Source organism: Sapajus apella, unplaced genomic scaffold, assembly GCF_009761245.1.
Source record: "Sapajus apella isolate SASKATOON/1434 unplaced genomic scaffold, GSC_monkey_1.0 scaffold106, whole genome shotgun sequence".
In the NCBI taxonomy this organism is placed as follows: Eukaryota; Metazoa; Chordata; class Mammalia; order Primates; family Cebidae; genus Sapajus; species Sapajus apella.
In genome coordinates, this window is record NW_022437046.1 from 2,264,494 (window position 1) to 2,285,063 (window position 20,570).

Consider the following 20,570-nt stretch of genomic DNA (forward strand, 5'->3'; position numbering starts at 1 on the left):
TGAGGGAGGAGGAAGCCAGCAAGAGGGGGCTGTCCTGGAGGTGGAAGCAGAGAGGAAGACCGTGGAGCTAGCACCCACTCAGGTTTGGCCCAAGTGGCTGGAGAGCTGGCAGCAGAATTCACTGTGTTCCTGGAATGGGCAGACAGGAAGGTGGAGAGGGGTAGGCACCCATTTAGAAATACCCACTGCAGCCTGGCACAGCAGGTGGGGGTAGTGGCAGACCCTCTGCCAGCCCTCTGGATCCAGGAAAGTCAGGGGTTTCTGAGGGTGGGCATATAATCTGCTATCTCAGCACTGTGGGCCCAGCCATTACCATTCTTGGGGGTCCTCTTCTCCTTACCGTGAGGCAGGCACCCCTGTCCTCTCCTTTAGCAAAATAGGGAAGCCAGAGTGGACAGACCACATCCCCCAGAACCTAGTCCTGCTGCTACCCTGGACTTGCTGTGTGACCTTGGGTTGAGTCCCTGTTCCCTGGGGTCCCTATCCATCAAAGGGGGAACGTGGCCTTGTCCTGGCTGGCTCCCATACCCCTAGCCCTTACCCACATCTTGATTTGGATTAGAGGTAGAAAGAGAAATCTTAAGGCCCATGCCTCTCCCTCTTTTACAGATGGGGAAACTGAGATCATGGAGGGGACCCTGGATCCCTGCATTGCTCTTCTTGGCTTTCCTGGGCCCCTGGACCGTCCTCCCTGCCCCTAGCATAGCCTATACCAGCTCCCCACCCCCACTCCTGGGCCCCAGTGGTCAAATTCCAGGACTGCCATTGCCATGGCAACAGCCAGCTCACAGGGCCCCTCCTCTGGGGTTCTCCACCAGGCCTGTTGTCCAGGGAGAAGGCAGAGAGGGCCCCCCTCCCCTGGGGGCCTGGAGGGTTGGGGGTGGGGTGGGAGGAGGTCAGACTCAGCTGGCTTCTCATTTGTTTTCCAAAGGAGAAAATGGAAAAGGCAAAAAGTGCTGCCAACAAATGCTACTCTGTTGTCCCCGGAGAGAGAAAGGGATAGAGGTGTCACCTGGGCTGGGGACAAGAGAGCCACCCAGAAAACCTCTCCCAGCTCTCACCTGGAGAATCACCCCACAGAAGCGTCAGAGCCCAAAGGATTTTTGAATAGGAGGTGGAGGAAGATCCTCCCCAAGGTCATTGCTGTCCAATTCTAAGGCTACCCAGACACTGAGGGGTCCAGCCCACCTTGGCTTTATCTTAAGCAGACATGCCCATAGTGGAAGGAGCTACAATGGCACCATTGGAGGGGTGAGCTCCTCGGCCCTGCGGATATGCCAGCGAGGGCTGCCAGGGAGGCCTGCCCTGGGAAGAGGGTTCTTCAGCCATCCGCTGACCCCTGAGGGGACCTGACCTCTGAGACTGTGGTTGTTCGTAACAGCCAATATTTATTGAATGCTCTCTTTGTTCCAGGCACTGTGCGAAGTAAGCCCTGTATATTCTCTACTTCATAGATGAGGAAACTGAGGCACAGATGGCGGTTTCCTGGAGGTCGGGCAGCCATCAATGGAGAGTGGTCTCTGGCTCTACCCACCTTTGTCCAGGTCCCCTGCCCACTGTTAATGTTCTGGTGTATTTCCCTCTAGGCTTTTTCTCCGAGAGAGAGAGAGAGAGAGAGAGAGAGAGAGAGAGAGAGTTTTAAATAACATTGACATGGTACAGAATATATGCTTCTTGCTTCTCTCATTTGATACTATACCCAAATACTTTTCCATAGCATTTCAAAGATCTCAGTAAGTGCATGAGTCACTGGGCCCTCCTGTGGTTGGACCTTGAGGTTGTCGCCAGTTTTCCCTGCTGTGAAAAAGGCCAAGTGGCTGTTCTTCTCATTCTGGGAGGCTGGGCTGTCTCAAGGTCACTCCCTTAGGCGAGAAGGTGTCCCTCTCTCCTGGTTCCTAGAAAACCCCACACCTCTTCTTTCTGGGGTCCCTGGGGGGCTGGGAATCCTGTCTGCTTGAGAGACCTTGAGCAAGATACTTAAGAGCAAGGTACTTAACTGTGCTCATCATCCTCTTATGTAAAATAGGGTAATAATAGGGCCTACCCAGGAGGCTTATTGTGAGATTAAAATAATACCTGTGGAGCACTTAGTAAGCAGCACAGAGGAATCCTCAGGAGATCTTCTCCTCCTGGTTTATGCTTTTGCTCTCTTCCAGTCCTCAGGCCCAGCGAGGTTGTGTGACTTGCCCACAGTCCCACAGCAGGTCAGTGGCAGCATGGAGATTTGAGTCCCTGTCCCACCAACCTCTGTCTTGAGAACCTGAGTAAGCATGGCTTCTCACTGAGCTGAGCCTTGCTTTCCCATGGAACAGTTCATGAAATTAGGCCCTGGAAGTGTTTTGTAAACTCTAAGGTACTAGGTGGTGCTGCTATTGTCAATAACCACAAGACTAGAAAGGCCTTGAGTTTTGAAGGCTACAACTCCGTAAGTTCAGAGGAGGGGAGCGGGCAGGTCTGTGCTACCAGAAAGACTTCCTGGCGGTGGTGGTCTTGGTCCTGGGCCTCAGGAGAGTAGACCCCAGGTTTGGCTGAGGCTGACCTTCAGCTGTGAATCTTATCTACTGTGCACACTTGAATGGGCGCGTGCGTGCACACACACACATGTACATGTGTGACTATGGCTATCCAGGCATTAAGGCTGGTCACCATTGGTGGATAAATTCAGTAAGGACTAAAAGCCCAAGCTGTTGGTCAGTCAGAGGCAAAGACCACTTCTTCCAGAGGCTAGGGTGGAGGGATCGTTGAGTGGGCATGGTCACTGCCCATGGGCATCCTGACCACCCTACACTTGCCTGATGTGATGGGAAGGGGCTTCCCTTGGTGCTGGATTATGGTAGGGACCCAGGCCCAGGGCTGGAGTGACTGACTGATGGGCAGAACTTACTCTTCCCTCAGCGTGTCACCTGGGTCCTGGGACAGAGTGAGAGCAGCAGAGGTAGCGGCTACAGTGCAACCCAACTGGTTGGTCCTCTCTGGGCAAGCTACAGTGGAAGAGCTCCAAAAGCCTGGTCTGTTCTGGTCTGGTTCTAGCCCAGCTGACTGCCTGCCACCCTTGGGGTCATGAGACATTTCCTCTTTGAGCCTCAATGCCCGTATATGAAATGCATAGAAATGATCCCTTCTCTGCTTCCCTCCTTCAAGAGAGGACTGAACATGGACATTCTTTTTTTTTTCTTGAGACAGAGCCTTGTTCTGTTGCCAGGCGCCAGGCTGGAGTGCAGTGGCACGATCTCAGCTCACTGCAACCTCCGCCTCCCGGGTTCAAGCAATTCTCCTGCCTCAGCCTCCTGAGTAGCTGGGACTACAGGCACATGCCACCACGCCCAGCTAATTTTTGTATTTTTAGTAGAGACGGGGTTTCACCATGTTGGCCAGAAAGGCCTCGTTCTCTTGACCTCGTGATCCGCCTGCCTCGGCCTCCCAAAGTGCTGGGATTAGAGGCATGAGCCACCGTGCCTGGCCTGAACATGGATGGACATTCTAAACTAATCAGTGCACATTCATTAACACTGATACTTGCTTTCATTCAGCCACAAATTAACAAATGTGAACTGAGCACTTACTATGGGCCAGCCTCTGTTGTTGGCATGGAAACTGCTGGAACAAGGCAGAAATGTGCCCTCCCTGTTGGAACTCACAGATTTTGTTATATGTCCCTTGGTACCTGGGCAGCTTGCCTGAGTGCAAGCCTGGCACATAGTAGGTCTTTCAATATGCCAAAAAGGAGGCTGCTGATTGGGGAATTAACACCAGGCAGTTTGCTCAGTGCCCTGGTCTGTCGTGGGGATAGGTCAGGGAGGATGGAGGATTTAAAAGAAACTTCCTGGAAGAGGCAGAGCATAAAAGTTAGATGGCGCTTGAACAGGGCCAAGAGCAAGGAGGGCAGCCCAGGCAGAGGAGCAGCCTACACAAAAGTGGCAAGGTGGGGAGGAGGCTGGAGTTGGACAGTGGTGAGGTCACCTGGCCTGGCTGGAGGGGAGCCTGGGAGGTCACACATGTAGGCTGCTGAGGGATGATTGCACCTTAAGCTTCCCTAGGCCTCTGGTGACATGAATAGAATTTCTGGAACTGTGGTAAGTGGGGAAGACAGCCTCTTTTGGCTATGGGGTTTGAGAGCCCCCAGGATTTATCTTCAGCCAAGGCAGACCCTGGCCCCCTCCTCCCTGCGTCAGCTCCCTGGGGCTCTGGCTGAGGCTGGCCTGGCCTTTCCCAGGGTGCCTGGCCCACGGCCTAGTGAGTCATCTTCTGCGCCAGAGGCAGGACACCCCATCCCACCAACAACACAAGACTGCAGCCCTTCCCCCTGCCCCTGGGTCTGAGGGAGGGAGGGAACAAGAGGGGCTGGAAACAGACCCTGGATAACTTCCGTTCCCACGATCCCAGCCTCCTGCAGGCTCGGGAGCTGGGCGGAGGAGAGGGAAGGGATCCCTGCTTTCCAGTGCTCTGTGCAGGTCAAGAATCAGACGCTGAACTGTGGTGGTGCTGGGCCACACGGACCTGATTCCCTAACCACTGGTCTGGTGCTGAGCCAGCTTTAGACATTTTGAATGAAATCACTTTTGGAGCTGGGAGAGGAGGGCCCTGGAGGTCATCTCATTCACAGGTTTTAAGCCAGTGCTGGGACCACAGGGCAGGCCAGTATGTAGGCAGAAGTGTGCATAGGGGCAGGTGGTACATTTCCTGGGAGCCCCTAAAGCAGGGGTTGCTAGATTTAGCAAGTCCTACCTACCCTAAGGCCCCATGGGATTCCCATGGGGTCCTCCTTGACTGCCAAGGGCAGGGCAACCTGCCCCCCTCAGAAACAGATGTGGGGCCCAGAAGATCTGGGTTCTGGTTTCTCCGCCTGTAAAATGGGGGTGACAGTCCCAGCCTCTTGAGGATGGTCACATTCAGAGTTTTTGAGCTCCTCAGATGTTTTTCACATCTGTTGGGGCTCTGTCTATCCATCTACCCCTTAACCCCCACCACCTGCTTCCGGTTATTATCTGTGATGTTAAGAAACTTTTCCTTCCCAGCCTGGAAGGTCCAGCTGTATCTTCTTGAAATTGGGAGGGAGAGGGGTGGATCTCAGAGAAGAAAGAAAGGGAAAAAAACCACATTAAAAAAACAACCACGAGTTAAAATTCAAACCACATGCACCACAGCTCCTGCCATGTGGGCCTCTGCTGTCACCTGTGGGCGTCTGGTGGAAGTGCAATTCTTGGGGCTTCAGCTTCCTCCCTGGAGCCTTAGGCTTGATCCTGACGCCTGAAATCAGAGAGGAAGGTCAAACTGTCCATCCCTGAGCATGACCTTACCTCCACCACCTCTGCCAGGAAGGCTGGTGGGGAATTTAGAATCCATCTGCACCTTCCCTCCTCCCCCATTTGTTTACAGAGGGGGAAACTGAATCCCAGAGTGGAGAGGAATTTGGCAGAAGTTGCAAAGCAAGACAGTCAATAGATAAGTATTGTGCACCTACTGTATGTCAAGAGACCTGGTCTCTGGTTTTATGGATCCTCTGGTTGTGGGGAGCAGGGAGCAGACATTGAGACCATCCTATTTCCATTTAACTCCCAGCCATCCATGGAATATAGACCCCACCTTCTCATTCAAGGTGCTCTGGGCTTGGCTTGACTCCTTGTTAATGCACTCTGTGACCCTGGTGAGGTCACTCAGTTTCTCTGATATGCCAGTTACTTGGAGTCAAATCCCAGTTTTGCCACATCCTGACTTCATAACCTCAGGCAAGTTGCGTTGCTTCCTGGAGCCTTTGTTTCCTTATCTGTAAAGTGGCAATAACAGGAATACATAACTCAGAGGATTGCTGTGAGGACTAAATGAGATAATGCATGAGAAACAGCACCTTACTAAACACTGGGCAGCTGTAGATGTGATCTCCCACCACAGATACGGGGAGCACACCTCATTCCAGGTCTAGGAGAGGGCTGGGAGCACAGTGGGTAGGGGAGTCCCTTCTGGGCTAAGAGTGCACCAGCAAGGTTCAGCAGCTGGAATTTGGGCCTGAGTCCCAGCACAAGGAGTGAGGGCTGCCACCTCTATCCTCCTTTCAGCCAGCAGGGACAGTTTCTGGAAGGAGTGGTGAGGTTGGAGTCCCAGCTAGACCCCTCTGGGCCAATAGGTGAAATCTAGCCTGTGCAGAAATAATCCCCTTCCTTCATTTCTCCAGTCAGCATATAAGGGACCCTGCGTTCACAGTTCATCTGTTCCACTTACTGGCTGTGTGACCATGGCTCCTCTACCTCCCTGATCTTCGGTTTTCTCAGCTAGGCAGTTCTCACTGAGAGTCATGCAATTGTGGTCAGATAGTGCTGGGCTGGAATTACCTTGAAGGCATCCTTACTCACGAATTGGTGATTCATGCTGGCATTTGGCTGGACATCATCTGGCTTGTCAGCTGACATACCTACACATGGCCCCTGCATGTGGCCTGCGCTTCCCCACAACGTGGAGGCTGGGTTTCAAGGATGAGTAAGCCAAGAGAGCAAGATGGCAGTACATAACATTTTTATGACCTAGCTTTGGATGTCACATAGTATTGCTTCTGCTGTGCTCTATGGTCAAGGCAGTCACAAAGCTCTACCCAGCTTCAAAGGGAGAGGACCTGGACCTCATCACTCTGTGGGAAGAGTCAATGCCACATTGTAAGAAGAGCATGTGGGCTGGGCATGGTGGCTCCCGCCTATAATCCCAGCACTTTGGGAGGCTGAGGCAGGAGGATTGCTTGAGCCCAGGAGTGCAATGCCAGGTTGGGTAACATAGCAAGACCTAATCTCTAAAAAATCTTTTAAAATTAGCTGAGCATAGTGCTGCCCACCTGTACCCCCATCACTCAGGATGCTGAGGTGGGAAGATCGCTTGAGCCCAGGAGTTTGAGGTTACAGTGAACTGTCACACCCCTACACTGCAGCCTGGGTAACAGAGCAAAACCCTGTCTCAAAAAAAAAAAAAAAAAGCATGTGAGATGACAGCTATTTTCTTTTTTTTTTTTTTTTTCCGAGACGGAGTTTCGCTCTTGTTACCCAGGCTAGAGTGCAATGGCGCGATCTCGGCTCACCGCAACCTCCGCCTCCTGGGTTCAGGCAATTCTCCTGCCTCAGCCTCCTGAGTAGCTGGGATTACAGGCACGCGCCACCATGCCCAGCTAATTTTTTGTAGTTTTAGTAGAGACGGGGTTTCACCATGTTGACCAGGATGGTCTCGATCTCTTGACCTCGTGATCCACCCGCCTCGGCCTCCCAAAGTGCTGGGATTACAGGCTTGAGCCACCGCGCCCGGCTTGACAGCTATTTTCAAAACATGCAATCTACCACACCCACTGGGGGTGATTATGAGGAAAACAGTTTATTGCAGCTTTGACATTCCAGGGCTCAAGTGATGTTCCTGCTTCAGCCTCCCGCATAGCTGGGACCACAGGTGCTTGCCACTAGGCCAAGATTTTTTTTTTTTTTTTTTTTTTTTTTTTTTTGGTATTTTTTGTAGGGATGGGGTCTTCCTATATTGCTCAGGCTGGTCTCAAACTCCTGGGCTCAAGTGATCCTCCTGCCTCAGCCTTCCAAAGTGCTGGGATTACAAGCATGAGCCACTGTGCCCAGCTACTTTTGTTTATTATTGAAGTGACCCCTTCACTTTCCATCTCTGCCATTGAACCCCATGGACCATCACCCTCACACCAATCGTGCAGTCACATGTCCACATAAGACCCTGACGGGCACACAGAGACATGGAGGAGTCCACACAGAGAGGACACAGGTCGTGTCACTCATAATCCCACCCCAGGTGCACACACAGACCCACCTAAGCAGGGCAGTGTCCTCACAGCAGGAAGGTCCAGTGGCTCTAAGGAGCTCTCCTTCCCCTTCCCAAAGCACATTCCCCGGAATTATGGAGCCCACCCTGAGCAGCCAGTCCCCAGGGAGCCCTGTGGCTTGGACACTTCCCTTCCAGATGCCTAGGAGGCCTGGGAACTCTGTGGAGCCTTGAGAGGCTCTTCCTTCCAGAAGGGAGGGTCTTTAGGGAACAGGACCTGACCAGGGAAGGCAGGGGAAAGAGAGGAGAGAAGAGAAGGTAGGGGGACGGGAAGAAGATAGAGTCCTCAAATAGGAACAGATGGAGAGACTGAGGCCCCAAGAAGTGAAGTGTCTTGCCCGAGCAAGGTCACTTCCCCAGTAAGTGGCAGAGCCAGGATTTGGGCTTGAGTTCTCTGGCTCCAGAGCCTGCCTTCTTAATCTCTCTACACCAAGAAGTCCCCCTTTTGGAACTTTCATCTTGATGAACTGGGCACCCAAGGAAGGCAGCGGCTGTCAGGGAAATGGATAGCCCATTAGGTTGGGAACATCCTGTACCAGCCCCATGCTTGTGGACTTTGGTGGGGTCAGGAGCATCAGACAGTCTGTCTGGGCCATTTGCCAGGGCTGAGTTCCCAGGGAAGAGGATCTTCTTTGACTCTCGCATTACCTGTGGATGGCATTTTGTTTACCACCTAAACCTTCAGGAAACTCCATGTCACTATCTTGGAACAAAGGAGGCTGAAGAAAGGTAGCCACCACACCAGGTAGGTGGGAGTGGGGAGAGCCGAGCTATGTGCACCAGGCCAGGGGAGGTGGAGAGGGGCTCTCCCTACTGAGGAGGGGGTACAGTTTAGCAGCTAGGGCCCTGGAGGTGGCTGGTAGACCTGGATTCTACTTCTTACCAACCAGGTGACCTCTCTGAGCCTCGGTTTCCTGGTTTGTAAGAAGGGAGAGCAGTAATAATAGAGTTTTTGATGTAGGGCTGCTGTGGGCATTAAAGGAGCCAGGATGTGCAAAGCAATGGTAGGGTGCCTGGCCCCTGAGAACTGTCCAAACAACATTAGTGGTGGGGGCAATTCTGAGATTATGGGCTCCCCAGTGTTCTAGTTTGGGCAGCTCTGGGGCCCAGGCACTCTCTTGACATCAAGATTTAATAGGGTTATGCCTCCACCCGCAGGAGCCTGATGAGGCCTGCTGCCCCAGAACCGGCATTTCTCTTCACCACCTGCATCATGCTTGTCATTTCTTTCTCAATTCCTGTCTTCTTGTGTAGACTGTGGTGCCCAGGAGGGCACAGGCCTCTTTCCTTACCTTTAAATCCCCAGCACTGTGCTTGGCATCTAGTAGGTGCTCAATAAGTATTTATTGAACAAGTCAGCCAATGAATAAAATAAAAATGCAATTAATTACTCATCCATTAAACCATGTATCTATGCATTCGTTCATGTATTCATGACTGTCATTGATCTGCTCATCCATCAATTTATTATTTATTCATCTATCATGATTCCTTCCTTTCATTTGTTCAGCATTGCTGGTTATCCATTCATTTGGCTGTTCATCCCTATGTCTAGCCTTTCTCATCATTGGTCCCATTTGGTCCAGAACCAGCTGCAGGACCAGGTGGCTCCCAGGTGGACCGTACCCAGATACAGGAGTGTCTGGAGGCAGGTAGTCAGGGTATTGGGATTCCCGCAGAGATGGGAAAGTTGTCAACAGATTGGGCAAAAGTAGGGAGGGTTAGGTGCTCCCCAGGACTGGTATAGAAAGGCGGTCCCACAGAGCTGGGCCCTCAGCCTGCCTCTCCTGGAGTGAGATGGTACTTATGTAGAGCAGAGCCCTTTTTCCACCTTTGTCTTGCCTTCCCTGACTAAGGAGACAGGTGAGAGTGTGGCTCTTTCATGGGAGAAGAGGTGTTTGCGGTGGGGTGTGGAGCATGGAGAGGAGGGCTGGGTAGGCCTTCACCAAGCACCTTGTACACTTAAAAAAACTCTCCTGAGCCACACTCACTCTATACAATTGCACATACTCCAAAGGAAAATAAAATCAGCACCCACAACAGGAGCTCAGAGGAACAACAGGACCATACCTGCACAGGGGTGCCTTGGCCCACATGTTGCCCTCACCCCCTACCCCAGCTGACCTCATCCTGAAGGGCTCTGATGCCTGTGCTGTTATGGGGCCCTCCCTGGAAACCCTGACTCAGCGACCAACCCATATGCTCCTGTTCCTTCTCTGCTTCCCTTCACCTCCCCACCTCACCAGTCCCCCTCCATTGCCAAGACAACAGGCTTAGATTTCATTAGCCATCCTTAATGAAGCAGCAGCAGCATCAGCAGCAAGCAGTGCCTTTGGCACCAAGTCCCACCCCCTTCTTGGGGAGAGGGCTCCTCAGTGAACTCTGCTTTCTGGGCACTCATATGCCTCTCGATTTCTTGATCTCAGGGCCTTGTTCATGCCATGCCTCCTCCAGGAAGCCCTTCCTGAATACTTGCCCCTCAAGCAGCAGTGACTCCCTCTGCTGAGCCCTATGAGAGAAGCCTGTGTGTTGTCTGGGAGCTCCTGGAGCCAAAAAGGGTGGACTGATCTCTGCAGGGCCCCATCTCACTAAAGCTAGTGAGGGAATGGATGCACCTCTCTAAATCCTGAGCCACACACTGCCTCTCAGCCACTCAGAGAAAGCTGATGCCCAGGGTCGTGTAGCTTGAGATAGGGTTAGATGGGGGACGAGGTGCCCTGAGAGAAAGCCAGATGTGGGTTAGGCATCCTTCCTCAGTGACCAAGCAGTGGGGCCAGAGGTGGGGCCCTCAGACCACCGTCTGCATGTGCTGTGGGACCTGGATGTCTGGACTGGATCAAGGGCCTGTCCATCCTCCCTTTCAAGCCACCACTCAGTCAATTGGTCTGGCTGTTCCAGACCCCCTGCATGCCCAGCCCGGGGAGAAGGAAGAGGAGGAGCAGGCTCCACCTGCAGGGAAGCCCACAATCCCTCCAGTTGGGAAGGTAAGAGGCAGAGAGCTGTTTAGGCTGGTCTGCCTCTCAGTCGGTAACTGCTGGGCGTGTGGGGAGGAGGGAGGAGGAATTACTGGGGGCTTGCTTATTAAGCCAGCCTGTACTGTGTTCACAGTGTCTTGGCTTACAAAAGGGACAAGGACACTGCCCTCAGGAAGCATATAGCCTCCTGGGAGAAGATGGGCCTCAATCTAGTAATTGCTTAAATGTGTATTTAGGAACTGCAATACATGGTTAAGGTGTGGAAAACCGAGAGGCTTTAAGAGCAGAGACCAGATGCACATGACCTAATCTGAGGATCAGGGAGGGCTTCCCTGAGGAGGTGACATTTGCACTGAAACTAGTCTTTAAGGAAAAGAAAAAGGATTCCTAGGTGAGGGAAAAGGCATGGGCCAAGACCCTGAGGCAGGAGAGAGCATGGTCAGTTTCTGGAAGTTAAAACGGAAGTGGCTGGAGCACATCAAGCAAGGAGGTGAGAGGAGCGGACAGATGGGCCTGGCTTGAGCAATAGGGTCAGGATGTCCATTGTACGGGAACCCGGGGAAAGCAGGTTTGGGAGAGGGAGTCAGCTGGGAGCTTGGTGAGTGTGAGAGCGCTCAGCACAATAAAGGCATGAAGTCTCCCAGGGCTGAGGCACAGCTGCAGGGCGCCTCAGAGACTCCCCTGCCCCCGCATCTTGTGGGGTGGGAGCTGGTGCAAAACCAGGTTGCTTGTCCCCACCCCTCAGTCCAGATTAAGTGAGTCTGGGATAAGTTCTGCTGTCACTCTGGGCTTTGAAGCAGCAGGCTGTGAGGATCCTGCTTGGAGACAGTCTAGAGGTACATAGTCTAGGGATGGGAGCATAGTCTAGGGTTGAGGCGGATGGGCAGGGACAGGACTAGAACCCTCCAAGATGGTTCCAGGTATAGGACACAGGGCAAGCTGCGTTGGCGCAGTGGTAGAGATGATTCGAGGTGGGTCCTTTGATTGATAGTGGCTCTCCTTCAGGCCCAAGAGTGCCTCCCTTGGGTGGAAGACCAGGGATGTGTATGTGTGCACATCTCTCAATGTCCAACCCTGGACACAGTGCCTGTTTCTGCCTGGCAATAGTTGTGTGAACACAGAAGCACTTGTCTGGGTGCAAGGAAGGGTCATGTTCGTGTGTGTCAGGGTTCAGGTCTGTAAGGTACTGTGTTCATGTGGGTACACTTGGCCCTGACCCCCTGGTGCATAGGGGTCCAGGCCCGAGGGCAGGTTTCGATGAACGTGGCCTATTCTGCCTAGGTGTGTTTGTGTCCCTGTATGTGACCTGTGCTCCGTGGCTCCTCGGTGGGAAGCTGCTTTCAGCGTGTGCCCGCGCTGGGTACAGGTGTGGACAGAAAGTACATGTCGCCGCTTTTGTTCACGGGTGTGCACCGACTCCTGTCCTGGGGTGAGGAATGGGTCCGCGAGCGGATGCCGCCGCGTGGGGGAAGGGGCAGGTGCGAGGGCAGCCCCGAGCGGGCTGGGGGAGATGGGGCGGCGCGGAGAGGGCGGGGACCCTCCTCCCAACAGCGGCGCTGCGCGCGCCTGGCTCGCCAGGCGCACTCCCAGCGCGGGGGAGGCAACAGCGCCACCGCCTGCCGGGCCGCAGCGCTCAGATCGACGCTGGCACTGACCACCGCGACTGCCGCCGCTGCCAGGCTGGGTCCCTAGGGGCGAGGGTGGGAGGGAGCCCCTGACTCCACGCCGACCCCCGCCCTCGCCGCCACCCCGGCGCCCCCGCCCCGGCGGCGGGCCGGCCGCATGCTACAGATGGTGAAGACCCTGGCCCAGTTCACCATCGCGCTGGAAGACATGCGCGATCTGGGCCCAGCCGCCGCCTCCGGGGAGCCCACCGGGGGCAGCAGCGCTGACGCCGAGGAGCCTGGGGAGGCCCAGGTAAGGGGAGGGGGAGGGGCAGCCAGGGACCTGGGCCGTGGCCTAGAACTCAGCCAACCCAGGAGACAGCGGGGATGGGGTAGGGGGAGGGGAGCCATGGGGCGCGGGGGGCTCTCTGTGATGGGGGATGGAGACCAGGAGATTTAAGGTGAAGAACCTGGCAGGCGGTGGTGTGGCTGGCAGGGCGCTGAGGGTCAAGGCCTGGTGGCACTCCGCTTGCAGAGCGGGTCCCTGTAGAAGCCGAGGCTGTTGCTAGGGGTATCCTGGGTCCACAGGCTCAAAAAGGAGAGGTTTTCCCAGCCCTCCTCTTAGGCTTGAGGTGGCCCCGGGTGTATGTGTGTGCTGGGAGGTAGCCCTTGTTGCTCCCCACTGCCATCCTCTCGCTGCTGCTGGGCCTACTGGCCCTTGGAGGAGTCGTGCTGCGGTGGGACCAGCAGCCTCCGGTTCCCAACGGTGTGCGTCCCCCTGGGGGAAGGGAGGCGTCCTGGGGCCGTTTCCCTGTCTTTGTGTGTCTCCTGGCCTGGACTCTGTGCCATGCTCCCGGCCCCAGTGGGGGCTGTAATTCTGTCCCCTCCCCATACTGGGCTGTGTCTCTCCACAGCCCAAAGTCTCTGTGCTGGCCTGCCTGGCTTTCAGCTGCATGACCTGGCTGTGTTTGGTGTCTGTGCCGGGTGGTTTGCTTTATGGCGTCTCTGTGTGTGTATCTGTCTTCACACTGTGCACATCAGGGTCTCAGTCTTTGGGTTGTGCTGCTCCAGACATCCCAGGAGCGGCCCCCTCTGTCTTCCTGCTGTATCCCCCAGTGCCCACCTTAGTGCCTGGCATCGAGAAGGGATGGGGCTGGCAAGGGATGAGGGGCGCTGTGGGGAAGCTGGGCCTGCAGGGTTGTCCCACCCAGAACAGGTGGGCCTGCTGTTCAGGCTGACAGCTGCACTGTCTGCCTCCCACCTCCCCTGTCCACCCCCCAGCCCTGCACACTACACCCATGTCTGGGCACGTGTGGAGGGCTGCTCGTGAAGTGACAGGGAGCTGGCCTTGTTTTCAGTGTCTACCTGACAGCTGAGTGACAGGCTGCTGTGCTCTGCTGCAGGGAGGAAGCTGGGAGAGGCGGGCATTGCAGCGTCAGCCCCCCCCCCCCCCCGTGTCACCCCAGCCTCCCGGCATCAGGCCCAGTGCCAGCCCTGCCTCTCAGGAAGCCTCCCTGACCATGACCCTTGTGGTGCCTGCTGGGCCTGACAGGGCCGTGGTGTGGGTGGGGGAGGGTGGCTGAGGGGCCCAGGGCCGAGTCTGGCCTGGCCCCACTGTCAGGGAGCTCCCCATGCCATCTCACTGAGGTGGAGGAAGGGTGGGCACTGGTGACCTGCGGCTTGTGGACAGAGCTGCTCCACCCTACTGTTGCCCTACCTTCACGGTGTTGGGAGGGAGGGATTATTAGTTCCATTTCATGGAAGAGAATGTGGAAACAGGGCCATTAGGTGACCACCACAGCCACACAGCCACTAAGGGCAGCCCTGGGGACCCTGTGGCCCATGGCTGCCCAGTCTAGGTGAGAACTCTGGAGGCTGAGCCCCTAAGAGTCATGAAGTAGCTGAAGAGACCCTGGTCCTTGCTGTGCCACTCACTGGCTGTGTGACCTTGAACAAGTCATGTCACCTTTCCTACATGACTCCTCACCTGTGCAGTGGAAGTGGCAACACCTGTGTCACAGAACTGAGTGTGAGGCTGAAGTGAGGCCATGTCTGTGGGGCGCTGAGATGTCCCTGGCATGGGGTAGGGCAGGATAGGTATCTGGGCCTGTCTTCAGGAGGCCTTCCTGGCCCCCCCTGCTCTCCCAAGCTCTCCATCCCACAGTGAGCCTGGCTCCCACTGCCTCCTTCTGGAAGCTCCTCTGGTTTTTTAGAGGCCACAGGAGCACCAAAGATGGATGGTTTGCTTGTCTCCGGAGGCTCTGAGGTGCCTTCCCACCTGTCAGAGCCCAGGGCTGGCAAGGGTGGGCTGGCAAGGATGGGGAGAGCCGGCCTCCCCTTCCTCCCTGCACCAGGGGACATCATTCACACCCCCGCTACTGAGTTCCTAGCATTGGAGCCCACTTTTCTGAGTGTGCTTCATTATAGGACACTGTGGGGGACAGACCTTGCCCCTGAGTCCCTAGTCAGAAGGTGAGGGATCTGGGGTTGGGCATGCCAAAGCAAAGGGGAGCAGTGGCTGGGTCAGGCAAGCTGGAGAGGCCTGGGCTCAGGTCCACTAAGACATGGGCCGTGGGCATGGCAGTGACCAGGGCAGCCCCACTGGTTGAGTCCCTACCCTGAGGGACTAGAGGTGGGGACTAAAGGGATGCCACAGACGTGGACACCCGGGCATTGCCTCCTGCACAGCGTCTGCTCGAACCAGCAGGCCTTGATGGCAGGAGCCCGAGATAGGGTCTGCAGATGCTCAGGCCAAACCAAGACCTGGGAGGGGAGTGGAGAGAGGAGAATAACCCAGAGATTTGGGGCTTGGAGGAGTTAGGGGCCTTGACCAGGATCACTCTAGGGCCTTAGAGAAGTCAGTGAGGATGCTTGGAGTGGAGTCTCTGCCAGAGAAGGGAAGTTGTTGGGGCTGGTGCTATCTGGAAAGGCTTCCTGGAAGTGGGGGTGTCAGGGGAGAGGTGTAGGGACTAGTGGAGAGGAGCAGCAGGTAAGCTCAGTTCCAGGGGCTGAACACAAAGAACGCCCCCTAGACAGGGATGAGGACCCCTGTGCCTGGGGGTATGGGTGCAGAGGCTATGTGACTCCTTGGGGGCTCGGTAATTCAGGTCATCAGATCATAGGATGGAGGCATCGGTGTCTGGGTTTCCTTTTTCCCCTCCCTAACATGAAGAGAATAATAACATCTACCTCACAAGGTGGCCAAGATTATTGAATAATACATCATGCTTAGAACAGTGCCTGGCGCATAGGGGGGCTTAATGTTTTTAAATGAGAAAATTGGGATCCATCCTTGTCTGAGAGTGGCTGAGCCCTGACACCCCCCAGCTCTGTGACCTTCAGCACTGACTTCCCCTCTCTGGTCCACAGTGTCTTCCTCTGCAGCAGGGCGATGGTGTCTACTCTTAGGGATGATGGGCAGCCCAGCTGGGTGGGCATGTCCCCATAGCACTGAGCCTGAAGGTGGGGTCTTCAGAGTTGGCAGCTTGAGTTGGTGCTGGCCTGGAGGCATCATTCTTTGCAAATGTGAAAGGTTATTGATTTTTTAAAGAACTTTGTTCAAGAGCCGTCAGAGGAGCCAAGAAGTGGGTGGGTGGGTGGGGCGGGGGTGGAGGAGTGAGGGCTAATCGTGCGAGGCCATGTGTTTGAAGTACAAGTGCGGGGCAGGGGGTGCAGCTGAGCAAATGCCTGGCAGAGTGGAGGGCCTGGGGGCCTCGGAGGAAGAGCCAGGAGCACTGGGCAGCAGGAGGGAAGGGGCAGGAGGGTAGGGAGAGGGTGTGGGCGGGTTCTCTGGGTGCCACATGGCTGTTGGTGATGGGGTCTGAAGGGACCAAGACCCCTGTTCACCCTCTGCTCCTGTCCCCACAGGACATGCGGAAGCACGTGGCCATGACCCTGCTGGACACAGAGCAGTCATATGTGGAGTCGCTGCGCACCCTGATGCAGGTGGGGCTTGGGCCCACTCCCCTGAGAATGGCCTTTCTGCACCTAGGAGGCTGTCAGATGGGTGTGAGCAAACCCCTTTCATGGACAAAGGGCCGAGGCCAGAGAGCTGTGTCCCTGGCACCCATTGCCTTTCTATGCAGAACCTCCCAACAACATGGTCATCCCGGAGAAGGAGGAAGCCCCCTCCTGGGCAGGAGAGAATGCAGAGGGGCCAGGCCACCCCAGGGCAGGTGTCCCTAACCCCACTGTTCTTCCCCATCCCCCTAGCAGCCCTGACCCTGAGCTTAGATCTGTGAACTCCCTCTGGTGTCCCTCTCCATTATATTCACAGACTGGGAATATGAGTTGAATAGAGTTCAGTGTTGAGCACCTGCTGTGTGCAGGCCCTGTTCCAGGTGCAGGAGGCACAGTGATGAATAAGAGAGCCTGGCACATAGTGGGCACTAAGTGAATGCCCACTATGGAATGAATGCTCTGCCACAGGAGCTCACTGTTCTTCTGAGGACACTCTAGAAACATCAAGAGGCACCCACCAGGCCTGGGGTCAGGGAGGTTCCCTGGAGGAGGTGCTCACCCCCACCAAGACCTGTCTTCTCAGCAGCAGGAATGGCACCTTGCAAAGCCAAGTGAGGCCTGGCACATTCAGAGGTCCACGTGGCCAGCACAGAGCACAATGCACTGGTCCTATAGCATTGCTGTCAGAGTCGGCAGAGGCCACACTGTGGGGGCCTGGAACACCAGCAGAGGGCTTTGAGCAGGGGAGGTGTGTGGCCTGTTTCATGCTTCATGAAGTCTGTCTGACTGCTGGGAAGGTGGGTGGCAGAAGAGGAGGTCAAGGCCATTGAGATCAGGCAAGGATAGAGGTTATAGGAAAGGGGTGCTGGGGACAGGCACTCAGGAGGTGGACTGGTCAGGCCAGACTCAGTAACTGGTTGGATGTTGTGAGCAAGGTGGGAAAGCCCAAGGTGATGTCTGGGCTCCTGGCCTTGGAAAGGTGGAGCACAGGGGAGAAGCACCTGTGCACTTGCTGGGGCAAGGTGGTGAGTTCAGGCCCAGACATGAACCTGGAAAGCCCCATGGCCTGGATGCACACATAGCCTGGGGCCGGATAGAGTGTGGACCTTAGCAGAAGTGGGCCCTGGCAGTCACCTTTGAGGATGAATTTGCCCAAGCCACCTGGGCAGAGTGACAGCAAAGGGTAAAGGTAGAACCTTTACCTTTTGGAAACATTCAGAGCATTCTTACACTCATTCATTCATTCAATCACTCCACAAACCCGCAGTAAGCCCCTGCTGTGCTCCAGGCAGTGTTTTCTGTGCAGGGGCATGAGTGGTCAGGGCCTGTCGCCTGGAGCTCAGTCTACAACAGAGACCGACAGTGACCAGCCAGATATCACACACAGTGACACGTGGTGATGTGAAAGTGGGCACACAGAGTACGTACACACAACAGGGATACGCCTTAAAAGGAGGGAAATTCTGACATCCTACAAAACGGATGAGCCTGGAAGACACAATGCCAAGTGAAAGAAGCCAGTCTCAAAGGACAGGCACTGTCTGATTTCACTTGCGTGAGGTTCCTGGGGTAGTCAGACTCAGAGATGGAAGGTAGGGTGGTGGGTGCCGGGGGCTGGGTAGGAGGGAATGGGGAGTTACTATTTAATGGGTACAGGGTTGCAGTTTTACAGGATAAAAAGAGTTTTGGAGCTGGATGGTCACATAGTGTGAATGCATTTAATATCATTGAACTATACCCTTAAAATGGTTAAAATGGTAAATTTTATATTGTATATATTTTACTATAAAAATATATTGCTTTTGCTTGTTGTTTTTAAAAAGTGCATGGGGAGATGAGAACACAAAAGGGGGCCTGCCCTGGTGTTGGGGTCAGGAAGGGCTTCCCTGGGGCTGGGGTATTTAGCTGAGACCTGAAGGGTGGGTAGATTTTGGCAGAGCCTAGAGGGATGGCTCCCGGCAGAAGGTGTGTCAGGGACAAAGGCCAGGAAGCTGGAAGGAACCTAGACCAGCGGAGAACCAGAGGTGGCCGGGTGGCTGCAGGAAGGAAGGCTGCTGGGCATGGAGCTGGGCTTTCCTGTGCATGCAAGGGAGCCATGGGAGGGACGCAGCCAGAATGCCAGGCAGGAGGTCTGAGGGGGTCCCTTGGTAATAGTTGGAGGCATTAGGGTCAAACAGTCCAGGGTTGTAAGTCACTTGCATCCTCACTGGGGGATACTAGCCTAATCACCTCACTTCTCTGAGCCTCAAGTTTGCCTGCAAAATGTAGCTGATCTACCTATCTCCCAGCAAGATTTAAAGGTGATGACACTGGCTGGGCGCAGTGGCTCATACCTGTAGTCCCAGCACTTTTAGGTCAGGAGTTCAAAACCAGCCTGGCCAACATGGTGAAACCTCATCTCTACTAGAAAAACAAAAATCAGCCGGGTGTGGTGGCAGGTGCCTGTAATCCCAGCTCCTTGGGAGGCTGAGGTAGGAGAATCTCTTGAACCTGGGAGGCGGAGGTTGCAGTGAGCCAAGATTGTGAGCCACCACACTCCAGCCTGGGTGACAGAGTGAGACTCTGTCTCAAAAAAAAAAACAAAAAAAAAGGTGATGATGCCATCCATGCCTGTTCACAGGCAGGAGGCGAGATTGGTGGAGAACTAGGAGCAGGCAGGGCCTGGGCATGTCTTTTTACCTCTGCAGAACCTCCGAGACCCATGCAGGGCTGCACTCAGAAAAGGGTGCAGGACCTGTGGGCGGAGGAAGCCAGAGTGTTGGGTGAGCAAGGTGGAGGTGGACAGGAAGGTGTCATGTGAAGCTGAGGACCATCCCTGGAGGCAGCCCTGGAATGTGGGAGGAGGACTGAGGTCTGGCTCCAGGTCAGGATCATGACTCTAGAGCCAAGCCACCAGCGTTCAAACGTGGCTCCACTTCATGGCCAGCTGTGTGACCTGGAGCATGTCACATGACCAGTCTCCACCTCAGTTTCCTCATCTGTGGAGAGGGGATAATAATAGACCTGCCTTGAGTGCAGATTATTAGAGAGGTATGTATATAATTTAGCATACTGCCTGCAGCTCTGCAAGCATGGTAAAAAGTTGCATTTAATCTTTGTATTAACCTTGTGAGGCAGATATTATATTATTATTAATACGAAGAAACTTGCCCAGGGTCATCTGTCTAGTGAATGCTATTAGTTGACATTCACTGAGTCAGGCACTGTTCCTGTTCCACTGTGTGCCAGGCACTGTTCTGAATGCTTTAAAACAGTGAGTTAATTCATATAAACCGGACGATAAACCCCATTTTACAGATGATGAAACTGAGACACAGAGAAGTAAAGCCACTTGTCCAAGGTCACAGAGTTAGGAAGTGCTACAATCCTGGGTTGAAATCCTGTCATTGTGGCTCTGGGTCCTCCCTGTCACCCACTAGTATACACTGCCTGGAGCACAGTGGTATTCAAATTGAGATTAGATTCCATAGCCCCGGTGTTAACTTCCAGTGATCACTGCCATCACTAATTGATAAGTGTTGTTCCTGCAGGCCAGGTGTTCAAAGTGAACAAAGAAGTTAAATAGAAGTTAGGAGTCAGAAGGAAGGGAGGGTTTGAAACTAGGTCCTAGGGCTACACCCCTTCCTCAGCGTCACCTTCAGCCTGTAAGCCTATTTTCAACTCTCAACACTTGAAGCTAACAAATGCCCCTTTCCCTCAGCACCCTGACCAGGCCCCCTCCCCTTGGGACCCTGATCCCTCTCCTCTTTTCGGTAGCACTCACTGTCTTCAGCATGCTGTATAGTAATTTACATATTTATTGTGCTTCTTTCCTGCCTCTTGCCACTCATGAGTCAGCCCCAGAGGGGGTCTCTGCAGTGAGGTGCCCCAGTGCTGAGCTTTGGTGAGTTAATAGGGCATTGACTTATGGCAGGTTCTGTATTGGGCTCTCAGCCATTGTTTTTCCTTTCCTCCTGATGTGTGCCCGCTTCTGTGTGGGTAACCGGGACCCCAAGGTGAGTGGTTTAGCTGCTGCCCCTCCTCCTAGTGGGCATCAGGCCCTAACCCAGCCCAGGAGCTGGCTCACCTGTGTGTGGGAGACTGCCTGCCTATCTCCTCACTGTCATCCCGGCCTTTTCAGAATCCCCAGCCAAGAGAGAGGATTCTGTTGAGCTTTACTTTCTCAAGCCTGTTTTACAAAACAAGCCAGATTTTTAAAAATGTTTAATATAAATGTTATTGC

At 54.4% G+C, this 20,570-nt stretch overlaps 1 protein-coding gene across 3 annotated transcripts in view; it reads left to right on the forward strand.

The window, feature by feature from the left end:
* The window catches only part of ARHGEF17 (Rho guanine nucleotide exchange factor 17), a 61,209-nt gene that overhangs the window by 22,784 nt on the left and 17,855 nt on the right, over nt 1–20,570 (forward strand). For 2 of the 3 annotated variants that reach the window (XM_032258998.1, XM_032258996.1), the window contains exon 2: nt 16,256–16,333. The exons of the other annotated variant lie outside the window; for it this stretch is intronic. In XM_032258998.1, the coding sequence (XP_032114889.1) occupies nt 16,256–16,333 (78 nt within the window). The remainder of the gene's footprint in view (nt 1–16,255; nt 16,334–20,570) is intronic. 3 annotated transcript variants of the gene reach the window in all.